The sequence below is a fragment of the Homalodisca vitripennis genome, chromosome 5, assembly GCF_021130785.1.
Source record: "Homalodisca vitripennis isolate AUS2020 chromosome 5, UT_GWSS_2.1, whole genome shotgun sequence".
Taxonomy (NCBI): domain Eukaryota; kingdom Metazoa; phylum Arthropoda; class Insecta; order Hemiptera; family Cicadellidae; genus Homalodisca; species Homalodisca vitripennis.
This window is the reverse complement of record NC_060211.1, coordinates 181,983,122-182,003,719: the sequence shown is the minus strand read 5'-3', so window position 1 is coordinate 182,003,719 and position 20,598 is coordinate 181,983,122. Positions and strand designations below refer to the sequence as shown.

General features: G+C 35.9%; 1 protein-coding gene across 3 annotated transcripts in view; it reads left to right on the top strand.

Annotated features, from left to right (window-relative positions):
- LOC124363279 overlaps positions 1 to 20,598 on the top strand; it is a 37,056-nt gene that overhangs the window by 9,435 nt on the left and 7,023 nt on the right. The window contains exons 1-6 of one of the 3 annotated variants that reach the window (XM_046818491.1): positions 1,980 to 2,208; positions 8,749 to 8,846; positions 10,956 to 11,109; positions 12,445 to 12,596; positions 16,801 to 16,825; positions 19,646 to 19,717. In XM_046818491.1, coding sequence (XP_046674447.1) covers positions 2,077 to 2,208; positions 8,749 to 8,846; positions 10,956 to 11,109; positions 12,445 to 12,596; positions 16,801 to 16,825; positions 19,646 to 19,717 — 633 coding nt within the window. In that variant the 5' untranslated portion in view covers positions 1,980 to 2,076. Of the gene's footprint in view, positions 1 to 1,979; positions 2,209 to 7,967; positions 8,110 to 8,748; positions 8,847 to 10,955; positions 11,110 to 12,444; positions 12,597 to 16,800; positions 16,826 to 19,645; positions 19,718 to 20,598 lie in introns of those variants that run through there. The other 2 variants (XM_046818492.1, XM_046818490.1) reach the window with 2 other exon arrangements.

Genomic DNA, 20,598 nt, shown 5'->3' with positions numbered 1-20,598 from the left:
TTTGCTGACAACTTCTGTTATAAATGCTTTGTATTTATTCAAAACTGTAACAGGTATACCAATGAAAATTACTGAGTTCAAAAAAAGTATATGTAAAGAACTGAAGAAAAAATTAGCCCTAGTTTTAGTGGAACCTCAGCAGCGGCAACATACTTTGATTAAACAAAACACACGAAGTAAATGCACCAAATGCTATCAAATGAACTGCAAAGAAGGAGGTAGGGAGTTAGCGCAGAAGAAAACAAAAAAGGTGTATACTAAATGCCAACAATGTGAACTCTTCCTATGCAAAGACTGCTTTTACATTCAGCACACACCAAAAGTAAAATAAAGGACCATAACTTCATAAACCAATTATAAAATTTTGTGAACTTTACTCTTTATTTGTCTGTTTGTTAAATAGTAATAAAAGATTGTATTTTATCCATAGGTGACCTAAAAATTGTATTTGCATTTTTTTAGAATTTTAATATTGTGTCATTTTAATTATCCTACCTCAAGTAACACATTTTTATTTATATTTATATATATTCAAAATATAGTTAAACAATTCAGTAAAATTCAAGACTGCAACAGAGGCCACGAGTACCACTTTGGTACTCATGGCCTCTCGATGTGCGTTAAAATTTCGCCTCAAACGCTTTTTAGCGTCAAAGGCATTTTATAATGTCGGCGAATTTATGGCACACAACTGGGAGTCCTATCTTTACAAGACTGGCTCCGACGTTGGAAGTGAATATACTTGGCATGTAAATTAGACTGCAAGAATGCAAAAACTGTATGTAAGAATGGATATTGTGATATAAATTACAAAAGTATTTTAATTTTAATTTCTAGACGTTTGCTGTACATGTTAACACGTTTTCGCAATAAACAATTTGAATTTGATTGACTTTTTTTAATTAGCCTATGGTGATAAGTCTTTTGTCGTACACCTAAGGTTTCGACCAGTTTAGGTGGTTTAAAAAAGGGCAAGAAGTTGAATATGACTATGAAAAGCGACTCTCAATGTCAACAACATGAAAACACTGGAGATTTGACATCAAATTACCTGTATTTGTGCAGCCACTGGATTACTAAAAATCCAGGAACAGTTTTAACTGTTTTTATATGAACCTAAAGGCATATTTTAAATGAACAATTTCATGTTTTATTCTAATTGGTTGCCTAAAGTTCCCGGAACAGCTCGTCTGTGGGCGGGGATTGTGTAGTATAAACTTTTGCCGCCAGGTGTCGGTAGTTCATCTCCATTTCAGTGCCACCTGGATCGTCGATCTGTTTTCTTATGTAATTAATGTTCTGCTGTAGTTTTTGTGCTATTTATTATCCTCTTTATGATGGCAATTTTGAGTGAACAGCGTGTGGTTATAATACGATAGAGCGAAACCGGTGTTTATATCGATTAGTACAATCATCGATACTTAATATCCATTTATCGAATACTTGTTTATAAATCATGTAAACACATCTATAGCCATAATCACAATCATATTTTAAATAAAAATTACTAATGCATTATGCACGGAGTGATAATCTCATAAAAATAATAAATTACCTCTAACGATCAAACAAACGGTTAGAACTAGAAATAGGAAACACTCATATATAATAACTCATATATTGATCATATATCAGTATCGGTTAATTATACCGAAAATTATAATCAAGGGCAGTCTGACCTGGAAAAATTTAATTTTTCCGATTTTTAGTTTTTAAATAAGTATTTTTCTTTGAAGTGTCCTGAATTTAATGATATATAATACTTAAGGTTGAAAAACTTCCATCGTGCTGTAAAAACATAAAATAAGAAGGTCTGCACAGCGTTTGAGGAGAAGTGTTGGAGCCTGCAGTATAGTACAATTCGTATAGTAATAATTTTGATTTATTTGGTGCCATGATTTAGGTTTCTACAGTTGGCTAATCTGCTTGCAAAGTCCAGTATTTACTTCAGCTTAAAGCTGTTGGTTTTTCGTCGTGTTTGTGTTGTTTTTGATTAGTAAAAGCTAGTGTGAAGTGATTAATTATAATTAGTGGTGTTTGTTCCAGTGTTTGTTATCATAGTGATTGTTTTTAAAAATGGGTAATAAAAAGAAAATTGGAAACAGGAGACATGCTTACAAAGCTAGGAAGTTTGTTGGGAAATCTAAGAAAGTTGGCCCAGAAGAGCGAAGGCCTAGCACATCAAGTCTGGAATATGAAATAGTTGATGTGAGTATCCTACAAAATATTCCGAGTGAAGTAGCTGCACACTATGCTGTGGTATCCCTTAGCCTATCAAAAAACTCTGCTGTTGGCTTAGCGACTGAAATCAGAAAACTTTATTCAATTTCATCAAGAAAAGAATAGGTGTCAAAGTATTACAATATGAAATAATTTACATTACATGTCATCATGTTTTAATGAAAATTGTTTATTGAAGTCTTGAACTCGTCAAGGGTGTAGATGGATCTGTCTTTGAGCCAATTTAGCAGTCTTCTTTTTAAGGTTTTGGAGTCACAATTTTTGAAGTCTTGAGGAAGTAAGTTGAACAGCTTTGCCCCAGCGTAGCAAGGTTTCTTGGAGAAAAGTACTGTCCTGTGTATCGGTAGGGAGAAGTCATTACCATGTCGCGTGTGATGATCATGGACAGCACTCATTCTGGGCAAGTTCCCACGTGAGGCTGCGTGATTGATGACCTCGATGATGTAGATGGACACCACTGTGAGAATTCCATGAGACTTGAAGGCTTCTCTACAGCTATCCCGAGGTTGAAGACCAGCCATGACCCAAACAGCACGCTTCTGTGCAATAAGGACTCGTTCAAGGTTGTCCATTGTAGAGCCTCCCCAGAGGATTATCCCATAACGAAGGTGGGATTCAAAGATGGCATGGTATGCAGTTTTTGTTGCAGTTGATGTGGCTACTGCCTTGATTCTCTTCAATGCAAAAACTGCAGAATTGAGTCTAGAGCATAACTGATCTACATGATCTTTCCAGGAAAGACATTCGTCCAGTATAACACCCAAATGTTTGGTCGTCCCAACCCTTTGTAAGTCTGGAGGCTCAGTCAAGTCATCTTTCAGCCTTCCCAGTGCCAGGAGTTTTGTCTTAGAGGAGTTAAAAACAAGATCATTGCTATCACAATACTGTTGTGCCATGCTCACTGAAATATAGGTGTTAATATCTAAGAGCTCAGAAGAGTTACTGCCAGTCAACAGGACAGTGTCGTCAGCAAACATGATTGGATAATACTGATTTTCGAGGTATTTGGGCAAATCTGAAGTGAAAAGTACAAACAAGACCGGGCCCAAAACCGAACCTTGAGGGACACCTCGTTTGACCATTTGTGGTTTGGACCTTACAGTTCTCTCAAATCCACACTGCACTTGTTTTATCTCGACTATCTGGCATCTCTCGCTGAGATAACTTTGAAACCACCTCAGTGTGCTTCCCTCAAAGCCCAGAGATTCGATCTTTTGAATTATTAATCTGTGGTCTAGGGAGTCAAACGCTTTGCTGAGGTCAAGAAAAACACTTGTAACAGTGATTCCTTTCTCAAGGTTGTCTATAATTTGTTCTACTAGGTCAATTAGTGCACTTGTGGTTGATTTTCCGGATATGAAACCGTGTTGTCTTTCAGGTAGAAGGTTGTTGATATTTAAGTGATCCAAGAGCCTTACCAATACTATTTTTTCAATAATTTTAGAAATAGTTGGAACAAGAGATATGGGTTTATGGGTCTGTAATTTTGAACCTCCTGTTTACTTCCATTTTTGTGGAGAGGATACACTTTAGATGTTTTTAATTTTGTAGGAAATTCACCCTGAGACAGAGACTTATTAATGATGTTGGTAAGAGGCTTGCTAATCTCATTAATACAAAACTTTATCATCTTAGAGTTAATACCATCAACCCCCGCAGACGATGTTGATTTCAGCGAAGAAACAATATTTAAGACCTCCTCATGTGACGCAAGCGGCCAGTTGGCAAGTGTTTCTCCTTGAAAAGAGTTATTCAACTGAGCAACATGTGATCTTCGAGTGTTAGTATTGTGTAACAAATTCTCAGCTGCTGTGGTAAAAAATGTATTGAAGTGTTCAGTTACTTTGTCAAGATCACTGTCCACCTCTCCTGAAATTTCCAGCCGCCAAGTGGTCACTGGGGTTTCCGTAGAGGATGATCTCTCGTGGTTGATGATGCTCCAGATGGCTTTTGATTTGTTATCGGATCTAGTGATGAAGGTCTCATTTGCCTCTTGTCTTAAAGTCCTCAATTTCAGGTCGTAATCCTTCTTCCTTTGAAAGGCAATTACTTTATCCTCTTCTCTTCCGCTTGACATAAAGCTTTCTTGAGCATCAATGAAGCTTTTCCTGAGCTCTATAGCATCTGGATGGTAGGTTACTTGAGGCTTGGTTCCGGTTGGTTTTCTTCGAGACGTCCTAAGAGGACAGGCAATGTCCAGAGCAGCTGAAAATGTGGCTATAAAGTTAGAGTAGGCACGTTCTGCACTGTTTTCTTGGTAGACTCTTTCCCATGATTGCAGTGCAAGCAGGCTTTTCAGATGTGAAAGATTGTCTTCATTTAAGTGCCTTCTAATTGAGGTTGAAGACTTTTTAAGGCGAGATGGAACTTCTAAGAAACACAGCTGTCCAGTATGATCAGAAATGCCTGTATTTGTTACTTGAACTCTTACTTCATGAGGCTTTAGGTTGGTGCATACAAGATCGATGGAGGTGGCAGAGGTACTAGTTATTCTGGTAGGGGGTAGTGGTAATCTTGAGATATTCAGAGAAGCAAGCATTTCACATAGAGCCGTATTCTCTCTTGAAGTTGTTAAGTTGTTGATGTTGAAGTCTCCGAAAATGCAGATCCTACTGTTGTTTGTGGGTATTTTCTCTAGTGCATCACCTAAGTGCAACAATGAGATGTCAAGAGAAGCATTCGGGGGACGGTAAATTCCAAGTATGTAAAGATGTCTTCTCCTATCCAAAGTTACCTTTACTGCACACATTTCGCAACGGAGCTCTTCACAATGGCTGCTTAAGTCGAAACATTCTGCCTCATTAGCCATATTTTTGCTTTTGTATATGGCCACACCCCCTTTCAGGTGATTTTCTCTGCAGTATGCAGCAACCAAACTGTAATTTAGCAGGCACACGTTTTCCAGAGTGGTCAGATTCAGTCCATGTTCTGTGAGTACAACAAAGTCAGGTTTATCCAAGTCTAAGAGATGGTTCAATCTGTCAATTTTATTACCAAGTCTGTCAACATTTTGATGAAATACTACTGTATTCTGCCGTGATGAAAGACTGTTGTGGCCCAAGTTGAGTTTACAAACGTTTTGTCTCGAGTTTTTTTTCTCTGAATGTGGTCTAAAAAATGCTGAATGTTGTGGGACTCGATTGGTTTTATAAGGGGTGATGTGACTAGGGTTTGGGTGAAAGTTTCTTCAGATCGTGGAATATCTTGCCTGAGTTCAGAGTCATTGGACCGTTGGCAAACAGAGATTTTGTTTTCTTGATCCTTGAGGCTGGGATTTCTTGTAGTTGACACATTTTCCATGTTTGAATTGATAGCCCAGGAAAATCTCTTCGTAGGTATAAGAGAGGAATCATTTCTGAACGATAAAGCATCCTCAATATTTTTCAGAAAGAACTCCTCTAACGTCTCCCCAGATGCTAACTTCTTTGCTGTGTAAGGAGGTAAAGGCATCTTTTGTCCAAGATTGGTCCCTTCTTCTTGTGAAGAGTTTTTGTCCCAGTTCAGTTTTTTAGGCGAGGTTTGTCTGTCTCTTCCTGTTTCGACCTGGGTCAGTCTTGTTGACGATGTTGGTCTGTCTTCTTCTGTTATGGATTGAATCAGTTTTTTCAGTGAGGTTTGTCTGTCTCCTCCTGTTATGGATTGAATCAGTTTTTTCGGTGAGGTTTGTCTGTCTCCTCCTGTTTCAGCTTGGGTCAGTTTGTTTGATGAGGTTTGACTGTCTAATCCAGGTACAGTCAGTGTCTCGAAAGTAGAAGAAATTGGAGATGAAAGCAGGTTATTTGAAGGGGGACAAAGAATTGAAGGTGTTACAAATGTTTTTGGACTGTACTGCTCCTGTGGCATGTCATGTTCGATGTTTTGACAAATGTTTAGCTTAATTTTTGACTTTATGTTACCAAGAAAAGATCTTAGGTAAGCCCTTGCTGCACCTTCCAGATCAGAGATCTTCATTACAAGTTCTTCAGATTCAGTTTTCATCAAGCCAATCATTTTGTTGCCTTTCTCATTGACCTGCAAGCTTAAGCTTTCCTCTCTAGCAACCAAGTCAACAATCCTTGTCCTTAAACCATTTCTTTCAACCTCGTCACAGGTAGCTTTCTGACTAAGCTCATCTAATTTTGTGGTTAACCGCTTAATTTTGTCTTCAAGTTCGGACTTTTTGGAATTTAAGTCATTAATAGTAATGGAGTAATGATTTTTTTCAAATTCAGCTTGTTCTAGCAAGTCCTGATTGATAGAGAGTTCTTTGTCAAGTTTTTTGTTTAAATAAATTATGTCTTGTTGCAGATTATGATTTTTCTCAGTTAATTCATGAATAATATCCTCAGCTGCTTTTAGTCTGTCTTCAATCTCCAATATGCCTTCACCTGCTTTTGCCTTAAGTTCATGTAATTCTTGTTTTAAAAGCATATTTTCATTCAATAAAGCATTACCTACCTCAGCAGCCAGAGTGAGTGACTCCTGAATGTGGTATTACCTGCCTAGGATGTGATCGTAACTTGAAAGTCATGAACTGCAGTAAGATAACTGGGCCTAAACCTGATGAAAATGGTTCAACTGAGCAAAATTACTATGACTTGAACCTCAGACTTGTCTATGGTATTAGGGTCATAGGTAAAGGCTATACATCGGCTCGCACTTTTTGTGGTATGACCTCCCACCACCGCCTACTAAGTATAACAAATTTGAGGACTCTAAGAGTTACAGTAAAAACTGTATGTAATGCCTCTATGAAGTCTGCTGTAGAAGAGGCAGTCACATTAAATGAAAACAACAGAGATATGTTTGTTGCTTTGGATGGCTCCTGGCAGAAGAGAGGCCACGTTTCTTTGAACGGAATAGTCTCTCTGACATTAGCCGATACCGCAGAGGTCCTTGACATTCATGTAATGTCCAAGTATTGCAAGTGCCCTAATAAGCCAGTACATCTTGATTCTTGCTTGGGAAATTACTCAGGAACTATCGGTGGAATGGACTATATGGAGCAGTTGAGTTCTTTGAAAGGACCGTTCCACGCTACAACATTCGATACTTAGAATACTTGGGCGATGGTGATACTAATGCCTACATGTCAGTTTGTGATGCACAACCCTATGCTCCAATGTTGAAATAAGCAAAATTGAGTGCGAGAAGCACATGGGGAGTAGACTCATGACCCTACGAAACACATTGAAAACTCTGTTGGCTGATGGTAAAAAGCTTACTGGAAAACATCGCCTAACTGAACTTGCAGTGAAAAAATTTAAAATTTTCTATGGATTGGCTATTAGAAGAAATCAGAATGATCTAAATTGTATGAGACAGGCTGTCTGGGCTGTATATTTTCTGACAAGATAATGAGAACCCCTACCACCAGCTCTGTCCCAAAGATGAAAATACTTCGTGCAAATTTAATCTGGCTCAAAAAATAAACAGACCCATGACCACAGGGAACATTTTCACTTATCAAGTGTAATTATGCAATAGCTTCTAGGCTTACATTCTCAGCCCTATCAGACCATACATTGTTTTGAAAGGGAAGACTCCAAACCCCAATGAGAGTCTCCACAATGTTATTTGGTGTTGAGTCCCAAAAATAATCTTTGTAAGCCTGGACACCCTCATCTTTGGAGTATTTGACGCGGTTTTATTATATAATGATGGCTAATTATCCAAAATAAAAGTCTTAGGACATATGAGATTTGCTACTGGGCTCAACATGGTCAATGCTATGAAGCGTCTTGATTGGGAGCGAGTATACAAAGCCGAAAAAGCCGTACAAGACCTCGAAAAAACGATTCGACAAGCCAGAGTTCTTGCAAAATGAATTACGAGATGTCACATAACCCAAGAACCAATAAAGATATCTTCACCATTTTTGTTTTACAGGTAGATATCAATATATACTAGTAACAGACACGGGTATTTGGTGTTTTGTCATAATGAGGCAGAGATATAAAATATTTATTTTTAAAAATCATTTCCAAAAATAAAGATTTTTTAAGGAAAAAGAGGAAATATCTTGTGTCTATCACTAGACATTAAGCTTATCTACAAAACAAAACAACAACAAAATTATTGACCTAGGCCTATTTCTTTATTAGTAAAGTGACATGAAGTTAACATTGCGTTAAATGGAGGTCGGACTGCCCTTAAGTAATAATATATTTAAGTTTGTGAATATCGATATAAAAAACCGGGTCCGCTTATCGTACTCTACCCTCAAAGATGCTGCTGAGGGAAAAAAACTCAAGTGTCGGTGCTTTTCTTGGTTTAAAAATGGTGACATGTCCATTGATGACAAGCCTGTTATGGACGTCCTTCAACTGCCAAAGAGATGAAAATGTTCAAGAAATTGTGCTCTCTGATACTGACTGATACACATCAGTCCCTTCAGTGATATAAAATGAAGATACTTTGAAGGGCATAAGGTTATTAAATAAAATATGAAATATATAACCTTCATAAAATAATTCCGGTTGTTTGGTACCCCCTCTTACAATGAGTGACTTTAGTATTTTGTTCCAGGATAATGAAGTGGAAAGCAAGAAGCGGAAGACAACCAAAAGTGCTCCTAAGAAAGTTGGTTGGAAGAAAAAGACTGCAGCTGTCACAGTTGGAGATAGGTAAGAACAGTGTAGTAACAGAATTTCCGACATTTGCCATCATTATAGGTTACAAAAGGTATAACGGTGGCAATTGTCGGAATTCCTGTTACCCTATCAAACCTCCCATAGTCCATAACAAAACTTTAAACAAAGCAAAATGTAGTAGCTGTGCTCATACAAAGGTGGTTTTTGGTAATTATGAAATTTAATGAATTTAAGAAAATTAATAATAAATTAAAGAAGCAAGGACTGCACGATTATGTAATGTATACTAATGATTAGATTCAGCAATAAGCAATGCAATTTTATTTCTGGTTTAAAAATTGTCCTGTGTTGGTTGAAAAATGGGCTTATATTGAATCATGATCATGCTTTTAAAAACTAGTATTTTTGACACTGTAAAAAAGTAATGAACTTATTATTACACAATTTGTAATCCACAGGGGTTTTTATGCAAGAAATTCTGTTTTAGTAAAATAAACATTTTTAATTTTGGTGATATATATCATGCTTTTAAAAACTAGTATTTTTGACATTGTGTAATGCACAGGTCTGTGTATTTTTGTGTGTGTATGTAATGCACTTATTATTATTACATAATTTGTTTTTATCCAAAGGGGTTTTTATGTAAGAAATTCTCTTTTAGTAAAATAAAAATTTTTAATTTTGGTATTAGGTTTAGGGGTAATTTTTATTATGAAGGCTACATTTTTATTGAAGAATAGAAAATTTAGTTTCTTATGTATCCATAAAGAGGAGAAAAAAGATATTGATCTCTTTGAAACTTTCACCACAACACACTTTTCTTGAGATACCTGAGTTTGTAATTTTAAAACTATTCTAGGCTTACAGTTAACTCCTATTAATAAAAATATCCTCTAAACCTCCTATGTTACTTTTTTTTTTACTAAACTCTCTTAAATTAACTTTTTTAAATTTTACTAAAATTGAATTTCTTTGTAAAATTCTATGGATGACAAGTTTTGTAATAATAAATGCATAACTTATGACAAAAATTGAATTTTTTATGTTTAGATTTCTACCCTATATTATAGCCTGAAATTTTCTATATTTCTATATCCTGCACAGAAATTTATTTCCTAACACTGGTATTATCAAGGGAACTGGATAAAAGTAAGTAAAACCCAATCAGAGAAAATTATATGGAATTACATGTCCCTTTCACTCGAGTCGTCCAAACAAAAACCAAAGTGACAGCCATAGGCATTTAACACAGGTATTCCTCGCAATGTAAAAACTACAAGGCTAGTTTTATTGTGTTCACTTTGATCTCAAATCCTGCACTACAAAGTAAAAAATGTAGATTACTGTCAATAAATACATTAATATTTGAGTTTCATGTTACATACATGGAAACAAACTTAATTGGTACCTAATGTATGTGACATTTCTCTGAATTTTATAAAAAATATTGTTATTGTTTGTCACACCTTTGGCAGTAATTAATTGTCCATACTGTACTTCAATATCTTAAGGCGTCTTTACATTGTTGAAATCATATAAAGTCTTGCCTAAGTATAAGAAAGGAGACAAATTGTAATGAATAATATTTGGCAAATTTCAATATTTACAACATTTTGTAAAATTTATAAAAATGTTATCCATAATAGGCTTGTAAATTTCTTTATTCCACAAAATGTCATCTTTAAAAGTCAGTATCGTTTTTTTTTTTTTTAAGACAAACTGATGTATGAGTTCTTTAATATCATGTATAGTTTCTGCTCTATTCATCTGTAGTTACTATATTGTTTTATCACTTATAATAATCCCTTGTTTGCGCCCCAAAAGACCTAAAACCTTCTCCCTGTTCCCCTGGACCCGGGTCCATCTGGCCCATTTGCAAAAGAGGCCCTAGGTACATTTCTTATCATTGTTATTTTGAATTACAAATTTTGAAAAATCCAACCTTAATGATCGGTTATTTCATTACTTGACTGACAGATATATAGCGCAAGATCTGTTTTCTTTTCCATAATTTCTCTTCACTGTCAAAACTTTTTTATTGCTAGCAAATAGTAGTCAAATCGTATGTTTTAGTAAGAAAACTGAGATTCCTTAATCCTCACACTGCAGAACACAATATGATAGAGATCATGACTGTTACAGCCAACACGTGACATGCTGCGCCCTGGCATGCACCAACACGTCAGAGTCCTGCACATTAGTGAGTCTGCCTACAGACCCTCACCTTAGGGAGCAGTGGCTCCACAACATCGACAGGCAGGACTGGACACCCTCTCAGGACAGCATGCTCTGTCAGGTACTCTTCACATGCAAACACACAAAGCTAGAGAAAATATGATAGACATCATGAAGTTTACGGAAGCAGAGTTCAAAAGAGGTGAAAGGTGGCGCAATTTGTATTTGGCTGGTTGAATTTGTCTCAGTTTCATAGCCACAGCTCTTCAACCATTGGACGAGTGCATACAGCATGTACGTAGCTCTACCCGAGTGCTATGTGGCTGGTGACAGACCAATGGGGGGGGGGAGTACAAGTGCGCCAAACCGTTATTTATAAGTAAGTGCATTAGATACCACCACTATACAGACCTAGGAATTTGTACAGTGACACCATCGGGATAACATCCAAAGTTACAAAAAAGTTCTAAAACTATCTGTCAGTCAAAAACTTTTGTTTAACCTACATGCCATAAATTCTCATTAGGCTATCTTTTGGCCGGTGCATTTGTCAACAGTTTACCATACCCTTCCGGAGACAGGCAAATAGAAAATTGTGACTTTAATCATTCCAAAATTGTAAGTATTTAAAATAGTTTTTCGGAAGTCTTGATATTCGGACTACGAAGAAACAGCTGTAGATGAGAATGTAAATTTTTACAGTATGTAAACAACAGAATAATACGTTATATTTACATAAACAATGGAATGTATTTAGAATGCTTATTAAAAAACATGCCATTTTTCTAAGTAAAATTTATTTAATCAGGGTAATTTCTTTAAATGTTCATACTCAAATTGTAAGTGACTTTTGTGCGATAATCCTTATCATAGATACCTTTAAAAATGATTTAGGACCTGACAAAAGTCTGTAAATCGTATTATTGTCTGTCCGTCTGTGTTAAAAGTCAAGCAAGAACTGTATTGATTTTGATGTCAAAAATTCAAAGAGCATTACATCCGTCTTGTCTATTTGTGTGGTTGTATGATTTATCGGACCCTTTAATACTTAGTTGAATTGGTTTATTTTTATTAAAATATTCTTTGGCTCAGATTTTGTCCGACTGTAATGATTGATTTTTCCAAAAGCATATTGACAAAAAGAGATTATAGCTAGAATGCATCTTCTTCAGTAGCCACAATGAAAGTTACCAGTAAGTTTATTGTTTTCTCTTCATTATTAATTGAGTATTTTAGTCAAAATAATACATCAATTTCTTTCAAAAGTGTCATACATTAAAAGTACTTGTGACATTCATGTTACTTAGAAATGAGGTCATCAAAGCTTTAAATTTTTATGGTTCATCAACTAAAGTACCTATCTTGTTTTTTTTTTTTTTTTTTTAATAAGTTTTGTCAGCCAGACTTTCTATATTATTTTTGGAGTGATATTTGACACTTCCTTTAAATATTTCAGATTCATTTTGAGCCAGATCTCTGGGAAGAGGATAAGGACGGCAAGAAGTCACTGAAGCCTGACGCTGTGCCCTCGCTGTTCCTCCATGGTGAAACTATCCAGTCCTGGGTCACCCTAGACAGAGAGGGCAATGTCAACAACGTCCTTGTCAGGTTTGTTTCAGTTTTTCCTTTTGTGTAAAGATATCCATATACTCATTTTGTTACTGAACAATTTAACTGTGGTAATGTACATGCAAAAACAGCCAAAGCTTTTTTTGCTTAAAATGTGTAGTTTAAAAAAAATTATAAAATGCACTTGTTTTTTAAATTTATCTATGAATTTTAATATTGCTGCTATGTTGTTTTTATTTCATTAATTAAGTGAGTTGAATTGTTTTATTGTGTTTCAAAAATCGTAATATATGCTTTATTAATATTTTTAAAATCAATAAATAATGTTATAAATTAGTACATTTTCAAAGTATGCATTGGCAAGGTAAACTTGTCGATAATATGTAGATAAAAGTTTATCGTTTACCTTAAAAACGTTCAAGTTATTACAATTTTTACTGAATAAATGTGGCTATTTCACTTTCTTTGTGATTTTATACTACATGAATAGGCTCACCCTTTTCACTGTAGTGGTTTGGATCTGACAATACTGTTTGTACTGCTGTTTTTTGTTTGAACTTCGTCGATTTATCTACGTCCTCCCAAATAGCTGGATACCCAATCTCTGGGCCTGCCTTGAGATTCTAGTGCTGCCAGTTTACCCAGTACCAATTTTTGTTCTAAACAGTCAAATGATTTGCTGTAGTCTAGCAAAACACCTGAGACATGGTTGTTTACTTCTAGTTGGTTTGTAGTAAACTCAACCAAGCTCGTAATGGGACTAACAGTTGACTTTCTCTTCAGAAATCCATGCTGGTTCTCAGTTAAAAGATTGTTAATTTCAAGGTGTTGCAGCATTTTTCTCAGTGTAATTTCTTAATTACTTTGGAAAATATGGATAAGAGTGATATAGGTTGATAGTTTTTTGGATCTGTAGATGAACCTTTTTTATGCTTGGGGGAGATTTTTAATATTTTCAGTGTAGATGAGAATTGGCCCAGATTGAATGATTTGGTATTATACTTATACTAAAAAAATGGTTGATAATCTTCTTCAGCATTACGAGCATTCAGCACATGAGTACCACTCTTCCCCAGCTAGCTCATCCCTTAAGCAATTAAGGTTCTGTGAACTGTAGTTTCTCCTAAGGGAACTTGAATGTTTTTTACTATTTGTTGCCGGATACTGCCAACTTGGCCTGTATGATCTGAATTTCCACCTTCAATGATTGTATGATTAATAGACTCTTCAGGGTATTTGAACATACTCAATCCTTCGAGGTCTTGGAAGTATTGGTTATCTGAGTTGCGTACAGAGGGAGTTTTCTGATACCATCGCAGAGTAGAGTATTTTCAAAACATGCATTGTCAGAATTCTGAGCTAGGCTTTGATATTAACATCGCCATTATCACCAAGGACTTTGATTCAGCTTGCAAGAAGTTGAGTACATTAGACATTGTTTGAATGGCTTTGTGTAATGGTCCACTAGATAGTCGACAGATACCAAGCACGTAGAAAGCACTATTTTTCATGCTAAATCTTCCCAATGCAGCTTCACACACAAATTCCACACAGTGGTCGGCCTTCTCTACTGTAGTTTAGTTACCAGTGTGTAGCCATTCATTTTCGTCAGGGCTAAGTTGTTATTCTTTCAAAATTATGATGGTGGGTTTTAGAGTACTGCATGTTCTGGTGAAATATTCTGACAATTCTTGTGATAGTGGTCTGATGGAGATTTTTATTTGGGCCAAGAGGTTTTACTTTTTCTTTTATAGAGTGTGCTGGCGCTTCAGCTGCGAATTGAGGTTGATCCTGGTCTTGTATTGAGTTTTTCTTGTGTGTGCTCTAAAAAAGGTGTATTTCCACTATCTCCGGTTTCACTCTCCTTCAAATCTTTCCCTTGCTCATTTATAAGAAGGGAATTTGTACATTTAGGAGGTTTGGCTGACTCCTCCTGTGTCATCAATGGATGATGTTTCATCCTGTGGTTCTGTAGTATGAGTCATATTCTTAGTCTACTATAGGAAGTCAGATTGGCTCCTCTTGTGCAGTCTTGTGAAATATTCACCAGTTTTTCAATATTTGTATTGAAAAAATCGTCAAGAGTTTCATTATCAGCAAGCTTCTATGTTGTACAAGGGTTTTGAGACTAATTTGAGAGTTTTCTTGGAACATTTACAGATTTTGAGTTTGATATATTTGTGTCGTTGACGTGGTCAGTCTGTGTGGAAAGTGACTTAACCTTCAGTCTTTCTACGATGTGAAACCAGGGACTCCTTAGGATTTCATTAACACTATCATCTGAAGTGTGTGTCGATTTATCTTTGCTTATTTTGCTTGCTTTCTTTGCTTTTGGAGCTGTTGTTCTATTTAAACTCCGCTGAATCTGAGGTTCAACGGTAACTACGCTACAATTAGCTGTGTCCTGTAGTAGGTTGCATGGCTGATAGACAATAAACAATAGTCAATACACAAATTTTTTTATTTAAATATTGTTCAAGATAACTAATAGAGTCACATAATATGTTTAAAACACAACAGTTAAATATATTAAAATTAATATTGTTGACAGTAAATGATGTCAGGAAGCGTCTTGGAATCTCCATTCTTTTGTGCATGCTTCTATGAATTCTTCAAGGGTGTAAAATGGCTGGTTTACAAGGAAGTTGCGGAGTTTCCTCTTCAGGGCTTCTCCCTTTAGTCTTTTGATATTGTCTGGTAGAGTGTTCCATAGTTTTCGGCCGATGTAAGATGGCTTTTCTTCAAAAAGTGCTGTACGGTGTGGAGGCAGAACAAAGTCGGCTGCGTGACGAGTGTAATGTGAGTGGAGGTTTTTCCCTGTTTGGAGATTCAGCTGATGAGCACGCAAAATTACTCCTTGAATGTACAGCCCAGTAACGGTCATTATTCCCATAGATTGGAAAATATGTCTGCAACTTTGTTTATCAGCAAAGGTTCTTATGGCTTTTTTCTGTAGTATGAGCACCCTGTTGAGATTTCCAGCAGAGGATCCACCCCAAACAATAAGCCCGTACCTCATATGGTTTTCCACTAGTGAAGTGGTAAGCTGTCATTGCCTGCCTGAAAATTCCCAATCCATTTTATCCGCCGCACAACATATAGGCGGATATGTTGATGCCAGTGCTGATTTTTTTACAGATGCTATCTATGTGCTCAGTCCAGGTTATATTCCCATCCAGAGTGACACCAAGGAATCCTACATGGTTTTCAGTTGTTACGTCAGATATGTTAGGAATGTGGTCCTTTCTTTTACTGAAATTGGCTTGAATTGTTTTTAATGGAGTGACAGCCAAGTCATTTCCTCTGCAATACTTCAGAGCCTTATTTAGCGAGTTAGATGAAGCAACGTACACTCCTTCAGCAGTGGTATTTTTTCATCAAGAGTAGGGTATCATCTACATACATCACAAAGGTGGTATTGTGGTCTTTGAAGTATGTTGGGAAATCATTGACAAAAAGAACAAAGAGGACTGGACCTAGGACGGATCCTTGAGGTACTCCTCGTGTAACAGGCATTTAGTGCGATTGATATGTGTTTTTAAGGCCAAGTGTAATGCTCTGTACCTCAACTATTTGGGATCGTCCTAACAGATAACTTAGGAACCAATTCTTGCGTTCTGTCAGGACGATTCCAAATAGTTGAGGTGCATGCGAGTTTTCTTTTCCCATTTCTGCTTTACATGCAAGTAGCTGAGCCAAGAGGCTATCATCAGAAGGGAAGTTGGCACCATGATCTAAGTTTTAATGCAGAAATGGCGGACTCTAGAAGTGATATTTTTTTTTTTTAAATGCGCTCCATTTAGCATTATGAGGTTTTTTATTATTTTAATCCAACCAAGATACAAACAGTATAATAAAACTGAAACTTGTGCAGGACAATGTAGGCTGATTATTATAAAAGTTTAAAATAATATTTTATGAATAAAAACATGGAGATTTAGTATATACAATTTTTTGAAACAGGTTTATATTTATTGTAGTATCACTAGTATAAACAAATACAACATTTTCCAATATAATTTTTTATGTTGTATTATTGTTATATTTATTATTGTTTAAAATGTTGTATTTGTTTATACTAGTGATACTGCAATAAACCTTTTTTCCAATGCTCCAAGATTCTACAGGTTTATATTTGTTAAAAATTGTATTATCAGTAATGAGTATTTGCTACATTTTTATGTTATTTGTAGATAATTTATTGTTTTTCAATAAATACATAATTATATTTTTTTATTTACAGGGATGGAATTATGGATGAGAAAAAGGTAAGCCAACACAACTAATTTAAGTTTTAAATAAAGATTAAAGAAAATGATAAACATGCAGTTTATGCATTTTAGGTTAGAGTGGTTACAAGTTTTAAATATTGTCATTTTATGAATTTTTATAAACGGTTTCATTCACATGTGAGTCAGTAGTGTATCCAGAATTTGCGCTGGGGGGACAGATTAAACCTTTTGTTTTAATCATTACGTATTAAAAGTGTTAAAATTCAAGCTCTAAAAAATTGTTCAAATATATATATATATATATTTTTAAATTCTACAATATTTTTTTCTGATGAGGGTAGAAATATGCATGGTCCATTGAAATTGAGTGTTTTACTCCCCTAAGTAAAAGTGCCTATTAAGTTGCGGACTAGCAGATCTGCTAACTTTCCCGTGTGTACCTTTCCCATACCCGAGGATCGGGGAAAGTTTTTCCAATAGATCCTTGCTGTGCCCGAGATGATTCTGCTCTACATTGTCATCTACAGATCTCTCTGTCACTCATTCCTTGTCTCCTAAGATATTCTTGGAGAGGTCCCTGGACTTTTAAATGTGTGAAATCTCAATTTTTCATTTCCAGTATCAAAGCCACTGTTTTTTTCGCCCAGTGCAGCTTTGGCTGTCAAAGCCACTTGGTGTTCAGTCAAAAGTGGTTATAGGTGACCTCTACAATCTTCCAAAGCTCCTGAAACTAAGGAGATATCAACTTGAAGTTCCAGATGTGCAGAATCAGAATTAGAAGCTCTTTATTAACATGAACATTGAGAACAGTACAGTTATGTGTCAGAATATTCATATGATACATGGTAATAATACATGATTGTCATTTATGGTTGATCGAGTTTTAGTCTAAAGTCTGGCAGAATTCTTGAACAGTGTAGATAGGATGTTCCAATAACCACGAATCGAGTTTCCTCTTCATTGCCTTTCCAGTTAGTTGTTTGAAGGACGCTGGGAGCTGATTGTAAAGTCGTGCTCCCTTTCTTGTCATGGAGGGCAGTTCGATGTCTGACTGGCAGTATCAGAGATGCATTCTGGGTATTGTAGCAATGTGGTCGTCTTACCTTGGGAAGTCCAAGCTTGTCCACATGTAGAGTGAGTTCTTGGATATATATCGCTGTGGCTGTCTTTATTTTTAGTTGTTTGAATGCGGGTCTACAGCTGTGCCTGGAATCCAGATTGACTAGAGATCTTACAGCCGATTTTTGTATTTCCTGCACTCGCTTCAGGTCTGTTGCTGAAGTGCTGCCCCATACAGTGACCTCAAGTGGGTTTCCATAAGTGCATGGTATGCGATTTTCGCTTTTTCCCAACTGCTTACACGTTTTATTACATAGGTGGTGGTGTTTAGCTTCTTGCAGAGGCTGTCAATATGTGGACTCCAGTCAGCTTAGCATCCAAGGTTAGAGCCAGAAGCTTGGTTTCTTATGTCAGACAGATCAGGAACCTGTCCCCCCTTCCTCCAAAGTTAATCTGCTTCGTCTTGGATGGATTTGCGGCCAGGTCATTTGAAGAGCAGTAGTATAGGTCATATTTGAAAGCTATATAGGCATTTATGCTGAGGTCTTCGGCGGTTTCACTTTGGAGCAGGAGGGTTGTGTCATCTGCAAACATAACTACCGAGCTGAAATCTTTTACATAGTCAGGGAAGTCATTGGTCAAGAGTATATACAAGACAGGGCTGAGCAGAGATCCCTGAGGGACTCCCCTAGTCATTGGTTGGGGTTTTGATCTGACTGTCTGTGTCACTCTATTAGTAGTGTGGTTCAGCTGCACTAGTTGGCTTCGTCCTGTGAGATAGCTCTCAAACCAGGTTTTAGGAGTGCCTGTTACTCCCTGCCCTTTAAGTTTATCTAGAATGATCTATGTCCTATGCAGTAAAATTCTTTGGAGTAATCCATTAGTAATGCTGTTGTGAACTTTCTGTTGTCAAGATAATCTATAATAGACTCTACAAGATCTATCATGGCTTTGGTTGTAGACTTTCCTTTGATGAATCCATTTTGGCTGTTGGTTAGAAGGTTTAACTCCATCAGATGGGCCAGAAGTCTTTTTAATACAATCTTTTCCAGTATTTTTGAGAGAGTAGGAATAATTGAAATGGGGCGATAGTTTCCAATTTCAGTTTTGTTTCCCTTCTTTAACTTTGTGTACACTTTAGTTTCTTTAAGAGCAGAGGGGAATATTCCTGTTTGAAAAGACCTGTTGATGATAGTAGTCAGTGGTGCCAGAACAACATCCATACAGTGCTTGACCAGTTTTCACGAGATTTCATCAGTACTGCAGGAGGCATTGTTTTTTAGCTTAGCTATTGTATCTTTAACTTCTTGTTCGTTTGTCAGTGAGAAAGTCAGATTCTGTTGTAATGAGGATGGTGTACTAGTTATTACTTTACTTTTGGTGTTCCTTTTGTTTGCTTTTAATGTGTTTCAGCTATACTAGCAAAGTAGTTATTAAATTCCTCTGCAATTTCATTAGGTTTGTATAGTACTTTGCCTGCAGAGAGGCACCTGAAGAAAGAAGGAAGAAGTACCTGATCTCTTCCTTACCAGTAAGTCTACTTCCTTATTTCCCTTGATGCCTTCATGGTCTGGATCTAGTGTCAGCTGTACTGGATTCAATTTCATAAGTTTCTTCAGCTTTTGATTACAGCTTTATTTGATAACCCTGTCCATCCTCTTTCCCAGAAATAATCTGTGTAAGCCACTGTAATAATATATCCCCAGCACAAGTCCACCTTGTGTATTCTTGCAATTTTAAGGTTAGGATCAAAATTGTATATTCAAAGTATGATGTAATTGTTTGCTGATGTTTCAGGACTGTGATGAGTCTATTGATATTGAAGAGTCTGATGTTTACATTAAACAGGAAGCTCTGGAACCAGAAATAGTAAGTATTTAGTATAAAACAAATTATTGTACTGTTGTAATCAGATCAGAATATTTGCTAACAATAAACAACTGAAAATGGAGGATATAATATGTGAGGATATAATAAGTAGCCAATTGAAAAACATTATTTTATGAACAATTCTTAGTATTTTTCTATACGTTTACTGAAAAAACTGAATATACAGAACCGAATTACAAAATAATGAATTATTATCTAGAAAGTATAAAATATAAACTAATCATGTTTCTTGAATTTATGCTTTCATAATACAAGCTGTATCAGTATTAAAATTTATTTTTGTGCACCTTTTATCGACAAACCAAAAATAATTGCGCTTTGGCATTTTGATGTTACATCATTGTGTAAGCTGTACAAAAAACTAATAAATATTTCAGCACTGAGCGTTGTAATATAAACAATATTGCAAACACGGACTCATACATGAACATACGGAGTTAAAATATTTTAAAACGTTTCAAAAAAGCTTGGTAGGTCCACCAGTTTAAAAATGCCAGAAGTTTCTTATAACTTGTTACCAGTATAAAAGTTATATTTCCAGGCCTTAGCCTGATCTGAATTTCATAATTTTCTGTTTTGGCTTGGTAATATTAGGTCAAAATAAGTACATTTTTCAATTTTTTTAAATTTCTGATCACCCAATTGTAAATGTATATTATTTTCTTGTAAGTTTTCCTCATTTTTTCTACTTACTATTATGAATTTTTTGAGCATTAATCAATTCCGTGCCCTACATTTGAAGATTCTTTAATTGTTATTTTGTACACAACAGTAGATATATCCCCAGCCTTTCTATCTCTCTGTGCTGTTATATAAAATTTTCGACTTTGGTACGTGTTATAATAATCACTGTTTGTGCA